This window comes from Macadamia integrifolia, unplaced genomic scaffold, assembly GCF_013358625.1.
Source record: "Macadamia integrifolia cultivar HAES 741 unplaced genomic scaffold, SCU_Mint_v3 scaffold664, whole genome shotgun sequence".
NCBI lineage: Eukaryota > Viridiplantae > Streptophyta > Magnoliopsida > Proteales > Proteaceae > Macadamia > Macadamia integrifolia.
The window spans coordinates 203,657-218,198 of NW_024870509.1; the positions used below are offsets into that span (position 1 = coordinate 203,657).

General features: G+C 36.9%; 4 protein-coding genes across 5 annotated transcripts in view; all 4 read left to right on the forward strand.

Annotated features, from left to right (window-relative positions):
• LOC122069608 (tRNA (guanine(37)-N1)-methyltransferase 2) overlaps positions 1–4,708 on the forward strand; it is a 12,363-nt gene extending 7,655 nt beyond the window's left edge. The window contains exons 8-12 of the mRNA XM_042633664.1: positions 1,129–1,203; positions 1,389–1,544; positions 2,042–2,148; positions 3,793–3,867; positions 4,283–4,708. Coding sequence (XP_042489598.1) covers positions 1,129–1,203; positions 1,389–1,544; positions 2,042–2,148; positions 3,793–3,867; positions 4,283–4,375 — 506 coding nt within the window. The 3' untranslated portion in view covers positions 4,376–4,708. The remainder of the gene's footprint in view (positions 1–1,128; positions 1,204–1,388; positions 1,545–2,041; positions 2,149–3,792; positions 3,868–4,282) is intronic.
• Positions 4,709–6,282: 1,574 nt separating this feature from the next.
• On the forward strand, positions 6,283–10,583 carry LOC122069600. The gene is made up of 4 exons (XM_042633655.1): positions 6,283–6,524; positions 9,766–9,870; positions 10,006–10,058; positions 10,224–10,583. Exons 2-4 carry the CDS (start codon positions 9,780–9,782, stop codon positions 10,440–10,442), a joined length of 363 nt encoding a protein of 120 aa, XP_042489589.1. The 5' UTR covers positions 6,283–6,524; positions 9,766–9,779; the 3' UTR covers positions 10,443–10,583.
• LOC122069599 (transcription termination factor MTEF18, mitochondrial-like) lies at positions 6,520–8,573 on the forward strand. The gene has a single exon (XM_042633654.1). It carries the CDS (start codon positions 6,710–6,712, stop codon positions 8,477–8,479), a length of 1,770 nt encoding a protein of 589 aa, XP_042489588.1. The 5' UTR covers positions 6,520–6,709; the 3' UTR covers positions 8,480–8,573.
• Positions 10,584–12,516: 1,933 nt separating the features above from the next.
• The window catches only part of LOC122069607 (dolichol-phosphate mannosyltransferase subunit 1), a 5,626-nt gene continuing 3,600 nt past the window's right edge, over positions 12,517–14,542 (forward strand). The window contains exon 1 of one of the 2 annotated variants that reach the window (XM_042633663.1): positions 12,517–12,728. In XM_042633663.1, coding sequence (XP_042489597.1) covers positions 12,607–12,728 — 122 coding nt within the window. In that variant the 5' untranslated portion in view covers positions 12,517–12,606. The remainder of the gene's footprint in view (positions 12,729–14,542) is intronic. The other variant, XM_042633662.1, reaches the window with a different exon arrangement.

Here is a 14,542-nt window from a genome sequence, read left to right on the forward strand (position 1 = left end):
GAATGGAAGATCAAGCAAAATGTTTGAGGCAAAGGATATGTTATCTTTCACTGCCAATTCCCTCTGCCTAAAGAAAATTTATGGTATCCGCTAAAGAGGGATGTTCCAAGTGTTTATTACTTATGTACCCATAAATTTAAGTAAGTTACTGAAGCCATTAGGAGAAAGGCCAGATTATTAGCCTTTGAAATTGTATTATCTCAGGCTGGAATCAAATTGCGCTTCATTCCCCTTCCTGACTTAATTCTGATGATGATGTCTTAACATATGGACCATAACTTTCTGATTATGAAAGTCTTTGCATGCTTCTTTGTACTTCTTTTCATCTGTTCCCTTTTCTCTTTTGGGAATAGTAATTCATTCTCTTTCCATGGCTTTGACTGATGGAGAAAATGAGAAAATTTTGTATTGTCAACCTTTCATTAGTAGTACAAATTTCTGTGTCCTTTTGATCTTTTAAGCATACCTTACTATACTTCTTTTCTTTATTGCAGAAAAATCAGCCAAGAATCAAAACAGTTGTTAATAAAGTTGGAACCATAACAAATGAATTCGGCGTGCTGAAATTTGAAATTTTAGCAGGAAAAGAGGGCATGGTTACAGAACTGAAGCAGTATGGGGTGACATTGAAACTTGATTATGGCTTGGTCTATTGGAACTCGAGACTGGAACATGAACACATACCACTGGTTTCTCAGTTTCAGGCAGGAGAGATCATTTGTGATATGTTTGCCGGAGTTGGTCCTTTTAAGCATACCTTACATGCTAATGATTTAAACCCTGATAGTGTTCATTATCTAAAGATTAATGCGAGCATCAACAAAGTAGAGGATTTTGTTTTTGCCTACAATATGGATGCAAGGGCATTCATCTCTCAATTGCTGGCAGTTCCGGCAAGTGAGAGTGAACAGAAATCTCAGATTCCTATTCTCAAAGCCTGTGAGGAATGTAACATACCAGCTGATAGCGCAGAGTGTTCTGAAAATGGAAAGCGAATAGGTAATTTTATTTTTGGGCTAATAGGTAGTGTTCCTTTTATATGTTTGGTTTCTTTTGGCAAACTGTAGGTTAATAATCATATCCCTTGCAGTTGAGATGAAAGACATGATGGGTAATGATTCAAGAAAGGTATAGGAGGATCATGTGCAGACATTGATGCTGTGGGTGCGGCTGCTAAAAGACGTGTGGAAAGTTGTGAGGAAGGTGTGTTGCAATAAGTACTGAAATCCTTATGAAATGAACAATTGATGGATCCTGTTTTCCCTAATTTGCATATAGCATGAAATTGCCTTTTCAGGAGCTTGACCTTTTTTTGTTAGTCATGATATTATTTTTAATTTTTATATATAAATGGATGACTTTGTTGCTTTCATTTTCCTATGCAAAAGACAAAAATGCGGATAGTGACAGTGCATCTGCTCACCATGGGAGTAAAGAGAGCACAAACAAAAGAATGAAATGCTCTAGGGTATCCAATACTAAGACGTGGGAACATGTGGATCATGTGATTATGAATCTACCCACATCTGCCATACAGTTTCTTGGTAAGCCAATCTTACTTTCATGCTTGCAACTATCCAAAATAGTGCTTTTCTTGGTAAGAATTTGCTTTGCTTCAGAACTGCCGTCTTGTTTGAGGACTGTAGTTCGATTGTACTGCCCCTGTTCTTTTTCAGTAAAATATTGCTTGTCCAAAGGAAAAAAAGGCAACAGGAATGTGACACAGAATTGTTCTTGTATGTATATTGAGCATGATTGATTTTAAGTTTGTCATAGATAATGTGATCTTCATTTCATTTTCCCTTCTATGTTTCAAATTGATACAGTGACACTAATTATAGCAGTTTATATTTTGCATTTTATTTCCATGTGATTTCCATCTTTATCTATCAAAGCACTAGATATGTTCTTGTTTTGTTTCTTTTCTTGAAATATTGTTGCTTATATTTTAGTTGCAATTTTGAGTTTCATGTTTTGCCTAAACTATTGCTAATGTTTCCTCATTGTTGCTTGGATTAACTCTTGGTAATCTTTCCTACAGATGCTTTTAGAGGCCTTATCCGAAGGGAATACTGGAAGGGACCTTTGCCTTGGATTCACTGTTATTGCTTTATGCGGTCAAATGAGACAAAAGAAATGATTATCTCTGTAAGTTTTCATATGTGAAAGAGATAAAATGATTTTCTGTGCTTCTGGTTTTTTAATCCTAGATTGCTGCTGTTTTGGTTGCACTGTCTGTCCGTGAGATTTGTTGGATTTTAATGTGTATCTCATAGGTGTTTTACAGTTGAGAAATAGAATAAGCATTTAAAATAGGATAATATAGGAGGCATTTTGGTGCAACACCCCCCCACCCCCCCCCGCCAATTTTTTTCTGCTTCTATTTTTGAAATAAACGGTTCCATATAGGAAATACTGCTTGTTTGGATTCAAACCAGTTTATTTTGAAAGAAAGAAAAGTTTCTTCTCCCAAAAACCAGAACCAGTTGGATTTTGTTTTTTGTGCTATACTTATCGATCACATGTCTTAAGTTAGGGTAAATATGTCATTTAACACAAAAATATAAGAGATGGGGAAAGTCGTTCCTTTGCACCCCTGGTTTTGGAACCTATGATAAAGATGGGAATCTATAATTCCCTCCAGTTCCTCTCTCTAAGAAGCCAGCAGTGGCCCACCAGGCTCTTCCATTGATTCTTCCCTTGCTCAGGAATGGAGATGGAAAAACAATTCCTCTCTCTCTCTCTCTCTGATGGGAGTTAATGGATGGACATGCGGAGTTTCAGCCCTCCCCCGATACCGTGTGCTCGAAAAGAGGGGGGGGGGTGTAGAGTTGCATCTCTTTGTCTTCAATCAGTGGTCTTGATCATGATAAACCATAATAACTATGAAAATGGGCTATGTTTTTTTGTACATTCTAATTTGATGGTTCAGATCATTGAAAGTTTCAAATAAAAGAATCGAAAACAAATTTCATACCATTCAAACAAACACTTTTTTGTTTCTTTTGAAAAATGAGTTGGCACCTCAACAGTTTGGATAAGTTTCTGGTCACAAACAAAACCAAAAAAGAAAAAACTGTTAATTTTTTTAAACAAACAAAAACAAGTCAAAACATATCCAAATGTCCCCTTGGGTTAGGATGTTCTGGTTCAAAGCTAGGTTCTGAATTCTGAATATCATTGCTTATAGCATATCTTCTCTCTTCTCCTTGTTTTACACCCTCTCTGAAAGCTGTGCTGTTTTTGGAATTCACAGGGTGTTTTGAAGGTAGATTTCTAGTTATTAACTTCTCTTATTCTTCTACCTTCTATTTTCTATTTACTGTTGCAGCAGCCTCTTCTAGCCATAAAACCTATCTACAACCATTGTTCTCTCCATCAAGTCAATTCCTCAATAATGCCCTGCTCAAGCCCTAGCTATGGATTGCATTTGACTGCAGAGAATGTAACCTGCAGTTGCCATGCTTGGACTAGCACTTAGCATGGGATGAAGGCTGAACAATGACATTGGTTGTTTCCACTTACCTTTGGAGAGTATCACACTAGCTAAGGGAGTATAGAGATTTTAATGGGAGTGATGTGCTTGTACCTTCTTTTTTATCAATGCATTGGTAGTTGATTTTCATGGGCCTCATTGCCTGCGTATTACCTCCAATAATATCCAGCTTTGTTGCAGTATTCCTTACACTTGAACCGTGTTACATGTTTTCAGTTTCAACATAAGAGATAACTATTTCCTTATATTTTTTATTGTGTTATTTGTTTATTGAGGCTGCTTTCGGTACAATGCAGGAGGCAGGGTCTGCTTTGAATGCTAGGATACAAGACCCCATATTCCATAGTGTTAGAGATGTTGCTCCAAACAAGGTAGAAGCTGATAATAGAGGTTGCTTTTCATATTTTGTTCGGTATCAAAAGCATTTAATGGTTATATTCATTCGATTGATATAGTTTCATGAAAATGCACATCAGCATAATAGAATCCATAACATTGCAGACTTTCCTGACTGATTTCTTTCTGAGTAGAGTTTGGCTTCTTCTTCTTCTTCTTCTTCTTCTTCTTTTTTTTTTTTTTTTTAACTCTTTTATCTGGAACTTTTCCTTTTATCTTTTTTAAAGTTATCCCAACTATTAGCATTTCATAGATGGCCCGATCGTAATCTCCACCTAAAATTTTGTTTTTTTGTGTTCTCTCCCATTTGTGATTTATGCTTCATATACTGCTGTCCTAACACTGCTACATGTTTATGAGCTTCAACTGTTGTATGTTTATATATTGCAGGCAATGTTTTGCTTAAGTTTTCGGCTGCCAGAGGAAACCTGTTTCAATGAAGATGCTGAAGTTACCCTCCAGTCTTCGGAGAGGCAGCTCTAACCTCTAAATTGAGTTGGTCTCTTTTGTATCCCAAGCCCCTTCACCATGTGTATCAATCCCAATGTTACATTTTAATTTATGTTGGTACTTATTTCCTCCAACTTTTTTCATGAGGCCTGGGTTTAGAGATATGCTGTTTGGAAGCTGAGCCGGCTGTCAGTATGCATGCTGGGTAATCACCATCTGAACTTCATCATTTACTTGGGGAACCCTCGAGCTGTTGTGTTTCGACTCTTCTGGGGTGCATCTTATTGTCACTAAAGTCTAAAGTGGTGAGGTGAGAAGTTAAAGTTCCGGGCATAAAAGTGTTTTCAAAATAGTTTGAAAGTGACTTAATATTAGGTCCATTATATCATCAAAATTGGCATTGGCTTTCCCAAAAGTGAAGGTTATGGGAGTCTATCTTTTCCTGAAGATCTCCCATCAGTTGTTTACTCATGCCTTTCAATTGTTCAATTTTACAAGGGCAGTATTGGGTTTCTCGAAAGCAAAAGAACCCAGTAGTAGAGGGTAAGCACATACTAGCTGGAAGATTTCTTCATCCTTCCATTTCAATCTCAACCTGAAATGGCAACTCTACCCTCAAGGGTTTTGGCCAACCACCAGAGGTAGCTCGACGATAAGGGTGTCAATTGTAAACCGAAACTGTTTATTGAAATCCAATTTGAACCCTTTAAATTGAAATTGATAAATATTTTACTAATTGGTTCGGTTTTGGTTTTAAAATTTAAAATAAATTATTAAACAATGCTGTTTGATCTTACACTGATAAACTCTTTGGGTCCTAGACATAGAAATAGCTAATAGGATCATCTAGTCAGGGTTTTAAAATGCGGAATCGGGGATGTAAGTGGTCAGTGCTTAGTCTAAATTCGATCAAAATCAGTTTGAATCGATCTAAAAAAAAAACCCTAGAATGGACAGATTCAAGGAATATTCTAACGATTCTGGTGTTTTTATTTAGGGATTGACCATATTGAATTGTCAGGAATCCAGATTCGGTGATATTCCGATCTAATCGGGTGATTCCTAATTTGATTCACTGATTCTTGTAACCCTGCATCTTTGGATTATTGATAAGGGTGTCAAATTGGAACAGACACCGAAAACCAAAATCAGATCTGAACTGATTAACATCAGTCAAATCAAATAGGATATGATTATAATTCAAAATTGAGGAATAGTACCAAAAGTGAAACTGGCTGCGTTTGATAATGTTTCCGTTTAGAAATGACGTTTCGTGTTAAAAATGGAAATTTCAGTTTTTATGTCAAAATGCCGTTTTATTTTTTATTTTTATTTATTTTTAATGAAATTGGAATGATGAAACTGTCTTTTGTCGTTCTGTCAATTCTCGTTTCTATCTTCTTCTTTTTTTTTCATTTTTTATTAAAAAAAAAAATGAAACACACCATATAAATGCACCAAATGCTTTATTCCATTTTTTCGTTCCCATAGAATGAAAAAAGTCCAGAAATGTTTTTCTGGAATGTTACTAAACACAGTCTTAGATTATTTTTCAGTTGCAGAATAAGAACAGATGGTTAGAACCAAAATGGAACAAAATTTAATCAGCAATATAGTATAATAAATTAAAAATCAATACACTATAAAACTATTATATTAATACTATATAGTAGATATTTAGTATAAATGGAATCATAACTGAACCATATAAGAACCGAATTTGGGAACCGAATAGGAACTGAAACCATACCAAAACCGAAGAGGTTCAGTACGAATAATTTTCAGAACTGAAGCGGGACTTGGTCTGATTTCAAATCATACCAATACTCCCTGAAACTGAACCAAACCTGAACCAAATACTCGGCCGGATCCGGACCGATTTACACCTTCGTTGCATATTTTGACTTTCCTACGCTTCATCAGTAGGGGAAACCGTAAAAGGTGCCGAGTTTAAACCCCTTACTATTAGGGTTCGACTAATCTCAAGGAAAACCTTCCCGGCATTTTGATCTGTTTGCTCAGTAACCATGGAGCAGATTGCAGAGGAACTCAAATTCAAATAACAAGAAAGCTTTAATTTATTGTTATTAGTTGTTTAGTCTTCTATAATTGAGCGTTTGGGCATCGATGCTTCAGTATTTCAAGTAGAAGCACCGAAGGAGGAAGCCCACAGGATCAAATAGTAAGCAACTGACCTCTCTCTTTTTCAATTTCCTATTATGAAAGGTCCAGATGATTAAGTGTTAGAGAAAAAACTTAAATAGATTAGAATCTGTCCCCGGATCATACATATATTTTCTGCTGTTTGAGAACTAGTTCAGAGAGATTAGAATTTTGATAATTCTTGTTCTTTTAATAGCTTTTGTTATGCTAATTCGACTACTCAGTAAAACCCTTCCTCGTTTTTCTGGAATGTTTTCATTGAAATTGAATGGCCCTTGGGTGTGTCCTTCTTCTCCTGTGACGTCCTTGAATTTGCGGAAAACCCCATCTTTGAATTTGCAGAAATTTTATTTTTCATATGGTATTAGAGCTGGGCACACAGAAACTGCAGCCCGACTTTCCCGGGTTGCTCAAACTGAAGCACAAGATGTGCTCTTTGATTACCTCCACTCTACTAGAAACTTTCACTTCACTGATGCTGAGCACATTAGCAAGAACTCGCCCACTTTCGTTCGTAATCTGGTATCCAAGGTTGATGATGGACAAGATATTGCCCGATCACTGTCTAGGTTTCTTCGCTTCCACCCGATTAATGAGTTTGAGCCGTTTTTTGAGAGCTTAGGATTGTCACCATCCGAACTTTCGCCCCTTCTTCCACGTAACCTGATGTTTCTTAGTGATGATGAGATGATGCTTGAGAATTATCATGTTCTTTGCAATTACGGGATTCCTCGTAGCAAGATTGGTAAAATGTTCAAGGAAGGTGCAGAAATTTTTGGATATGATTTTGGGATCTTGGCTTCAAAACTCCAAGCTTATGAAGAACTGGGTCTGAGTAAACCAACCGTTATTAAGTTGGTAATATGTTGCCCTAGATTTCTTATTGGGGGCGTGGATATGGAATTTTTTCAATTTCTTGAGAAGTTGAAGGGTTTGGGGATAAAACAAGATTGGATCAGAGGATATTTGTCAGATACGAGGACATATGATTGGAGTAAAATGCTTGGCATGATGTGTTTTCTTGAAGAAATGGGTTTTAACAGTAAGGACATGGGAAGATTATTCAAAAATCATCCAGGGTTCTTGTTGGAAGGTTCAGGGAAGAAGATCTATATACTGGTTGGACTTTTGCTCAAGTTGGGCCTTGTAATGAATGAAGTTCTGTTTTTGCTCCAACAGCACCCACGAATCCTAGCTGGGAATTTTGCAAGCAATCTGTGTGAAGCAATTCATTTCATGTCAGAAATTGGGATTGAAACTGAAGACATTGGAAAGATTGTATCTACCAACACTCAACTTTTGGGTTCATATTCTCTGTTGAAACCCAGAACCGTTTTGAAGAAATTAAAAATCAACCCAGATAAGTTGTGCGAGCTCATAAAAAATGACCCACAAAAGTTGATCAGTCTAGCTTCGCATTCAAAGATTAGCAGCATCGAGGAGGTACCTGGCTTGGACAGACGGCATAAGGTAGCTGTTGATGATGGAAGGCATCTTCTTGAGAAAACGACATTCTTGGTGAGATTAGGGTTTATTGAGAACTCGGATGAGATGCTTAAGGCTCTGAAACAGTTCCGTGGTAGAGGGGATCAGCTTCAGGAGAGATTCGACTGCCTTGTAAATTCTGGGTTGGACTGCCATGATGTCTCTAACATGATTAAAGTGGCACCACCAGTGCTGAACCAGACCAAGGACGTGATTGAGAAGAAGATCGACTATCTTGAAAATTGTCTGGGTTACTCTCTGGAATCAATTGTATCATTTCCTACATATTTATGCTATGATATAGAGAGGATCAGACTGAGGTTTTCAATGTATGTATGGCTAAGGGAAAGAGGCACAACAAAGCCCAAGTTGGCATTGAGTACAATTCTTGCATGTTCAGATGCCAGATTTGTAAGATACTTTGTAAATCTCCACCCAGAAGGTCCAGACGAATGGGAGAGATTGAAGAAATCTTCGTCTTCAAGCTAGGTGTTGATTATTTTCTTTCTTTATAAAACAATGTATTACTGGTTTTGGTCTTATATTGTTAACACCACTAACACATCATTTGGCATTTCTTAAACGTATGATTTGTTCGTTACATCATTGTTATTGAAATCCTATTTTGTCCAGCAGCTTAACCATTAGTTGTACGTCTAGTGTTAGAAAGCTAGACCGGTAAGGAATGGTGTTAGATCAAACACCAAGAAACACGAATAATAAAGAGCCAATAGATCCGTACGACACAGAGATTTAACGAGGTTCACACACCAGGGTGGTGTGCTACGTCCTCGGGCGAAGAAGAAGATGATTCACTATTCAGAAGAGAAATTACACCCTAGCAGCGGTGAGAGAAACTCGCCCTGAAACCCTAGCTGCGTGGAAACCCTAGAATACAATGACTTTCTCAACAAGCAAGAGTACATTATATATACTCCAAAATTGTGGGTCGACCCATCAGGTCGCGGTCGATCCGGTCGAACCATACTACGCCCCCGCACCCCCATACGAGATCAGTGATGGGTTCCGGGCTTGGGCCTATCGGCCCAACCCCTCTGCTTCCATCACAGATCTCAGAAAAATTCCCATTCGGGTCGCCACCAAAAAATGTCGGATTGGGTCAATCTTCAAAACGGGTCAAGTATTCGAGACAAACTTAACAAATGGACTGGACATCTCCTTGTAGGTTAGTTTCTTCATGACAGAGGGAAATTATGGCCAATTTGGATGTGCATTTGTAATGGAATAGAATTTTGGGCAATGAATATGAATTGATAGTGAATGGCATACTGTGCACTCATTTGCCCATAATAGTGGCTCAAAGGGTAAACAGATCCCCAAATGGGCAAATGAAAAATACTCTCTCCCACATTGCCCTTCCCAAATTGATCGGAGTTGACTTAAATAAATGTTCTGCAGTCGGCCCTTCCTCTTTGGGTGGATCTACAGTGTCCCCCTCGTGGGCACAGGTTGATTGCCTGGAGAATTATTCTTCAATATATTGTGTCCTCTCATGCCCATATGGAGAACCAGATCAACTTCTTCATTAGTCATGCCTATAAACTGGACTTTTGGGGGGATTCAGTAGCTTCTTGAGATAGTGAAGGAGATTGGAAATTCTTAGTAATGTAGGAGTTGTGATGGTTGAAAAATCCACAGAGGAATAAATGCAGCATATGAGGTGAAAGGAGCTATTATAATTCGACAATCTTATGATCAGTTAGCTGCTTATTTCTATCAGAGATTCCAAGAGCATGTTTTTGTTTACTGTCAAGGTGATATTGGAGATATGTCAACCAATCCAGAGGCTACTTCCATCGTGGGAAATCCATGGTCAGTAATGAGCTGTGAAGCCTTTGTGGTGCCTGGGCATGACACAGGTATTTGTTTTGTGATCCAGTGAATCCTTAAGGCTCAGTTTGTTTATAATAGAACATTTTTTGGCTGAAACATATATTGAAATTTAGAAAGAGAAAACCATTTTATTTTATTTTTTATTTTTATTTTTTCAACAGGAGGAAAAAGATGGTGGTGGTATCTTGGCCTTACTGATACAATTGCCACCCATGTAAGACACCAACCCCTTCGTATGGTTGGATTCTTCCCCTTCCTAAACCATAATCTGTAAATACCACAAAACAACATTAATTTTTCACAATCTACTCTGTTAAACAAATAGAACCTAAGAGGCTGACAAGCTGGGTATGGAATTTGATTTGATGCATCTGGGCAGGTTAACACTGGTGGGTGTGCCTCTTCATCTGAACAGATTACTGAAGCATGTGGGTTCTCAAAATTTTTGGTTTGCCTGTTGAAAAAAAAAAGAAATCGTGTGGTTCGATGGTCAATGCCTTGTTTCACTCTAAGAGTGCAGAGGCTTGAGGCCATCTCTAGTAAATATATGCTTCCAGGTATTGATTTCTGGGTCATATTATGTACTCTAATTGCATAGGTTTCCATTTTAATCTCTTTTAAGGATTATTCAGGTGAGCCACTAGAGAATATTGTTATTTGTGAGTGAAATTTTTTTCATATAATATATGAACTGTCCCGGCATGGTTAGCTAATAAGATGGAATCAGTTGTTGAATTGTTAAGGAAGGTCTGTGAATCATTGAGGAAGGATGATGAACAAATAACCAGTACTAGTAGGTGGTATTAATTTCAAGGAGCAATTCAAGCTGAAGGCCTTTGTTTTTGCTTCTGGTTGAGCTTGGCTAAACATGTAAGTTAGCAGGTAAGATGTTAATTTCAATGACCAAATCAAGCTGAAGGATTTCCTGTGTGCCATGGATGGTGCATCTGTTGGGATAGGGTGGCTTTTGTTGGGTTTAGACTGCATTATGGCCAGATCCCCCCCCCCACACCACCCAATTCCTTTATACCTGTCATTCCTCATTTTTGAACAATAAGGGAAATCCTTACTGTTTCTAACCTAGATTCTGAAATACGGCATGTGGCTAATACAGATCATGTTCTTTCTATCCAGCACTAAGAATGAGTACATGGCTGAATAGATAACTTGTGGCATTTGAAAAAATAACAGACCTTATGACTAATTACTATTATCATATCAAGTGTTATCATCGATATGGATCCACCCATCCACATGGTCAAGTTAAGAGAGAAACAATTAAAAAGAACCCATGAGAGGGAGAAATGGAACACTGGCAACGTGGGAAATATTTTTTGCCGGTTTGCCGGTGAGATGGTCGATCTTTGGGTTTCAAAACACATTTCTCTCACGCCGTCTATTTACAACCTGTGCCAAAAAACTGAAATTGAAATCAACCATTTAAACCTGAACCAAATCGGAAAGGTTCAGTACGATTTTTATTTTTGAAAGGAAATTTCATTTGGCGTGATTTCAGTTTCAGACCGAAAACCGTTGACTTTGAACGATACTGAATATAAACTGTACTAAATCCTACAATTTTTGTATCTTTATGAATTTGTTTTTGGTTTGCAAAAGGCTCATGTGCCACAGACCATAGTTATTTAATTTGGCTTTGGGATTATTTGGATGAAAAACTATTCAGAATAATTAGTTTTATTAATTCAATATTCGGTCAAAACATCCGACAAAAAAACGAGAATAATAAAATTTAGGTTGAGATTCAGATTCGAAAATTATTCGTTTATAAAAATAAAAAGTGGACAAAAAATTCGGATGTTATTTTTTTAATATTTGTAATATTTGTTTCATATTATCTATTAATAATCATATGTACATAACATTCAAATGATAAAAATTAAAATTAAAATATAAACATAATATATTTAACTCTTTTTTTTTCTTTTTCTAAACTCATTTCCTATTACTCAAATAATTGAATCAGAGAAAGACTAAGAGGGGGGATTGAGGATAAATTCAGCTGGATCCACATCACCCACCATCCATGTTCACCTTAAGGATTAGAGAGAGAGTAGCGATTGAAAGATTTAGTCAAACGAAAATGGGATGGGAATTTTTTTTGGTAGAAGGGTGAGAAATTATCTAAGGAAAGATAAGTTTTGTCAATTTCTATTAAAAACAAGAAGAAAAGTAACATTAATTGGGATAATAAATGCATAATAATCACATTATTTCTAATTGACTTATTCAAGATTTTTTTTTTTTTTAGTATGGAATAAAATTCAGTTTGGCCGAATTATTGGTGAATTTTAAAAAATTATATAAAGTTTGAGAATTTTTCAGAATTTTTTATTTAATTCAGATTCGAACCAAATTATTCGTAAAATTCAAAAAATTATGTTTAACTGAATTATTCGGAGAATTAAATAACTAGGCCAGAGACATAGAGAGCACAAAATAATCACCATACCTCTCCCGGGGCGCACCCTTGTGTGTGGGCGCAATAGCCTCTCACAGATAGGAAACACTGTCGCCCAAAAAAATATCTAATTGTTTTGATTTCGATTTATATACGTATCGTATCTTGAGCCAAACTAAAAACCGGAACCGAACCGGATTGACACCTGCCGTGGTTATTGAGGATATTTATGGTATTTTAATCTGGAATCAATTCGAATACAGTATAGAAGACACGAGACCTCCATTCGGCCCGAGTCGGAATCGGATTCTCCTTTTCTTCGGCATCGGAGAAGGGAAGAGCAATGGCGCAGAAGCTCAAAGAGGAGGAGAGGATCAACAACTATAAGTACAGTATCATAGTCCCTACCTACAATGAGCGTCTCAACATCGCCCTCCTCGTTTATCTCGTCTTCAAACATCTGAGGTAGGTTCCTTTCAACCCCTTTTCACTCTTTTCTTTTTTAACTTTTAGTTGATCGATTTCGCGATCTTTGATTCAGAGTTTGAAATTGGTTCCATTTGTTGAAGAGCTTGTCTTTAGCATGGATGTGAATTTTGTTAATGATCTATGGGATAATATAGTTTTTGAATCTTATTATAAAGGATCGATTGCCTTCTCATCAGATTTGATTTGAAAATTTTGTGTTACAGGTGCAATTAAATTGAATTTAAGCTTGGAAATAGGAATAATACCGTAGATAAGTCACCCATGTTTAATTAATTGAGCTTCACAAACCCTTATTCTAATTACTTGGGACTGATCACATGAGTTCTGCCGTTCCTCCCTGTTTTCCATTAAATCAAAAGCTCTATTGCTGCTTGGCGATCAAAAATCAAAATAATAATATACAAGGATAAAGTGTATCGTATGTCCTTGTTTTTATCCTGTCTTTTAACAGTAATGTTGAAAATAGAATAGTGATTTGCTTTGGCATTTCTCTGATAAAATTATTGTAAATTATATTAGTGATTTGCCTTGGAATTTTTCTGATAAATTATTGTCACCGAAAACAAATGTTATATAGGTGCAAGCGCTAGGCTTCCGAAAAACAGAAAACCAAAGGGGTAAAAGTCTCTTTGATGCAGAATCAAAGAAGAGAAGGAGAAGAATCTGATATGCACGGGGTCAGATTTGAGTTTCTTTGTTTAGCTAAAGTCTGGTATGGTCTGGTCTAGTCTAGTTGTGGGTTTAGTAATTAGGAGTTATTTTAGTTTTTTGGTGGTTAGTCTATGTTATCATGTTGGCTGGAATTGATTCAGTGTGTTTTCCAGCTTGAATTTTGAAAGTTTTGTTAAGAGTCCTAGCTCAACTAGTAGTCCATCTGTGCTGGTTGACAGGTCTGTTTTGATTTCTGTTTACAATTTCAGTCTGGAATTTGGTCCAGGCTAGTCCAAATCAGTCCATGAGTCTATCCCATTTTATAAATAGATGTACATGCTTGCGGCATATCCTACAATTTTATGAGTTGATAGACTTCAGTTTTTCCTTCAAGCACTGTTTAGTTAGTACTTATCCGAATGGATTCCTCAGATTCAACTTAGAGGTCCGTGGCCTGTTCATCTTCTATTCTTCCACCTTCTTATTCCCTCTTAAATGGCAGGTCAATTTATTCTAATCTCCATAGTGTATGATAGTTCATACACCGGCAGCATCTTTATATATATATATATATATATATATTATTTCCTTCTAATTTTCTGGTTGTGTTCTTGTTAATATCTTTCAGGCTACTGATCAGATTTGACTCAAATTTGGCATATTAGTTTCTGATTATCTGATCTATTTCTTTTGTTTTTTTTATGACTGATGTATTGGCTTCAGGTACTAAGAACGTTTAGCTAGAATACTTTTTCCACTCTGTTCTCCTTGTAGCACTAAGAGTTGTCTGCACACACCATACTTTTCTGTTTCCTAGGATTTTTTGCGGGCATGTTCTACTAGTAGAAAGGAGCGCTTGATCAGAAAAGCAGTCCCATCTGATCTCTCTGTTTCAAGTTATCAAATTTCTCCCTAAACTGTTCTCTATTTCTCTGTTTTAGTGATCCTTCCTCTGCTAGTCACCACTTTTTCTTCTAGTTGGGACTGGGTTATCGCATTACTCTCTCAATTTTAGTTACTCAAAGAAATCATTATTTGGCGAGATTGTTGCAGAAATATTAAATATTCTATGATCTTGGGTTGTAGATGACAAGATGATCAATCCCCTCCCCACCCCCCACCCCCCAAAACTCTCCCCC

What these genes read in the sequence shown, in the direction of transcription:
- LOC122069599 (XM_042633654.1), top strand. Translation starts at nt 6,710, where the DNA reads ATGCTAATTCGACTACTCAGTAAAACCCTTCCTCGTTTTTCTGGAATG.
- LOC122069600 (XM_042633655.1), top strand. Translation starts at nt 9,780, where the DNA reads ATGTCAACCAATCCAGAGGCTACTTCCATCGTGGGAAATCCATGGTCA. An exon ending in GGTGCCTGGGCATGACACAG is followed by an intron (nt 9,871 to 10,005) that starts GTATTTGTTTTG and finishes TTTTTTCAACAG; the next exon opens with GAGGAAAAAGATGGTGGTGG. An exon ending in CTGATACAATTGCCACCCAT is followed by an intron (nt 10,059 to 10,223) that starts GTAAGACACCAA and finishes GCATCTGGGCAG; the next exon opens with GTTAACACTGGTGGGTGTGC.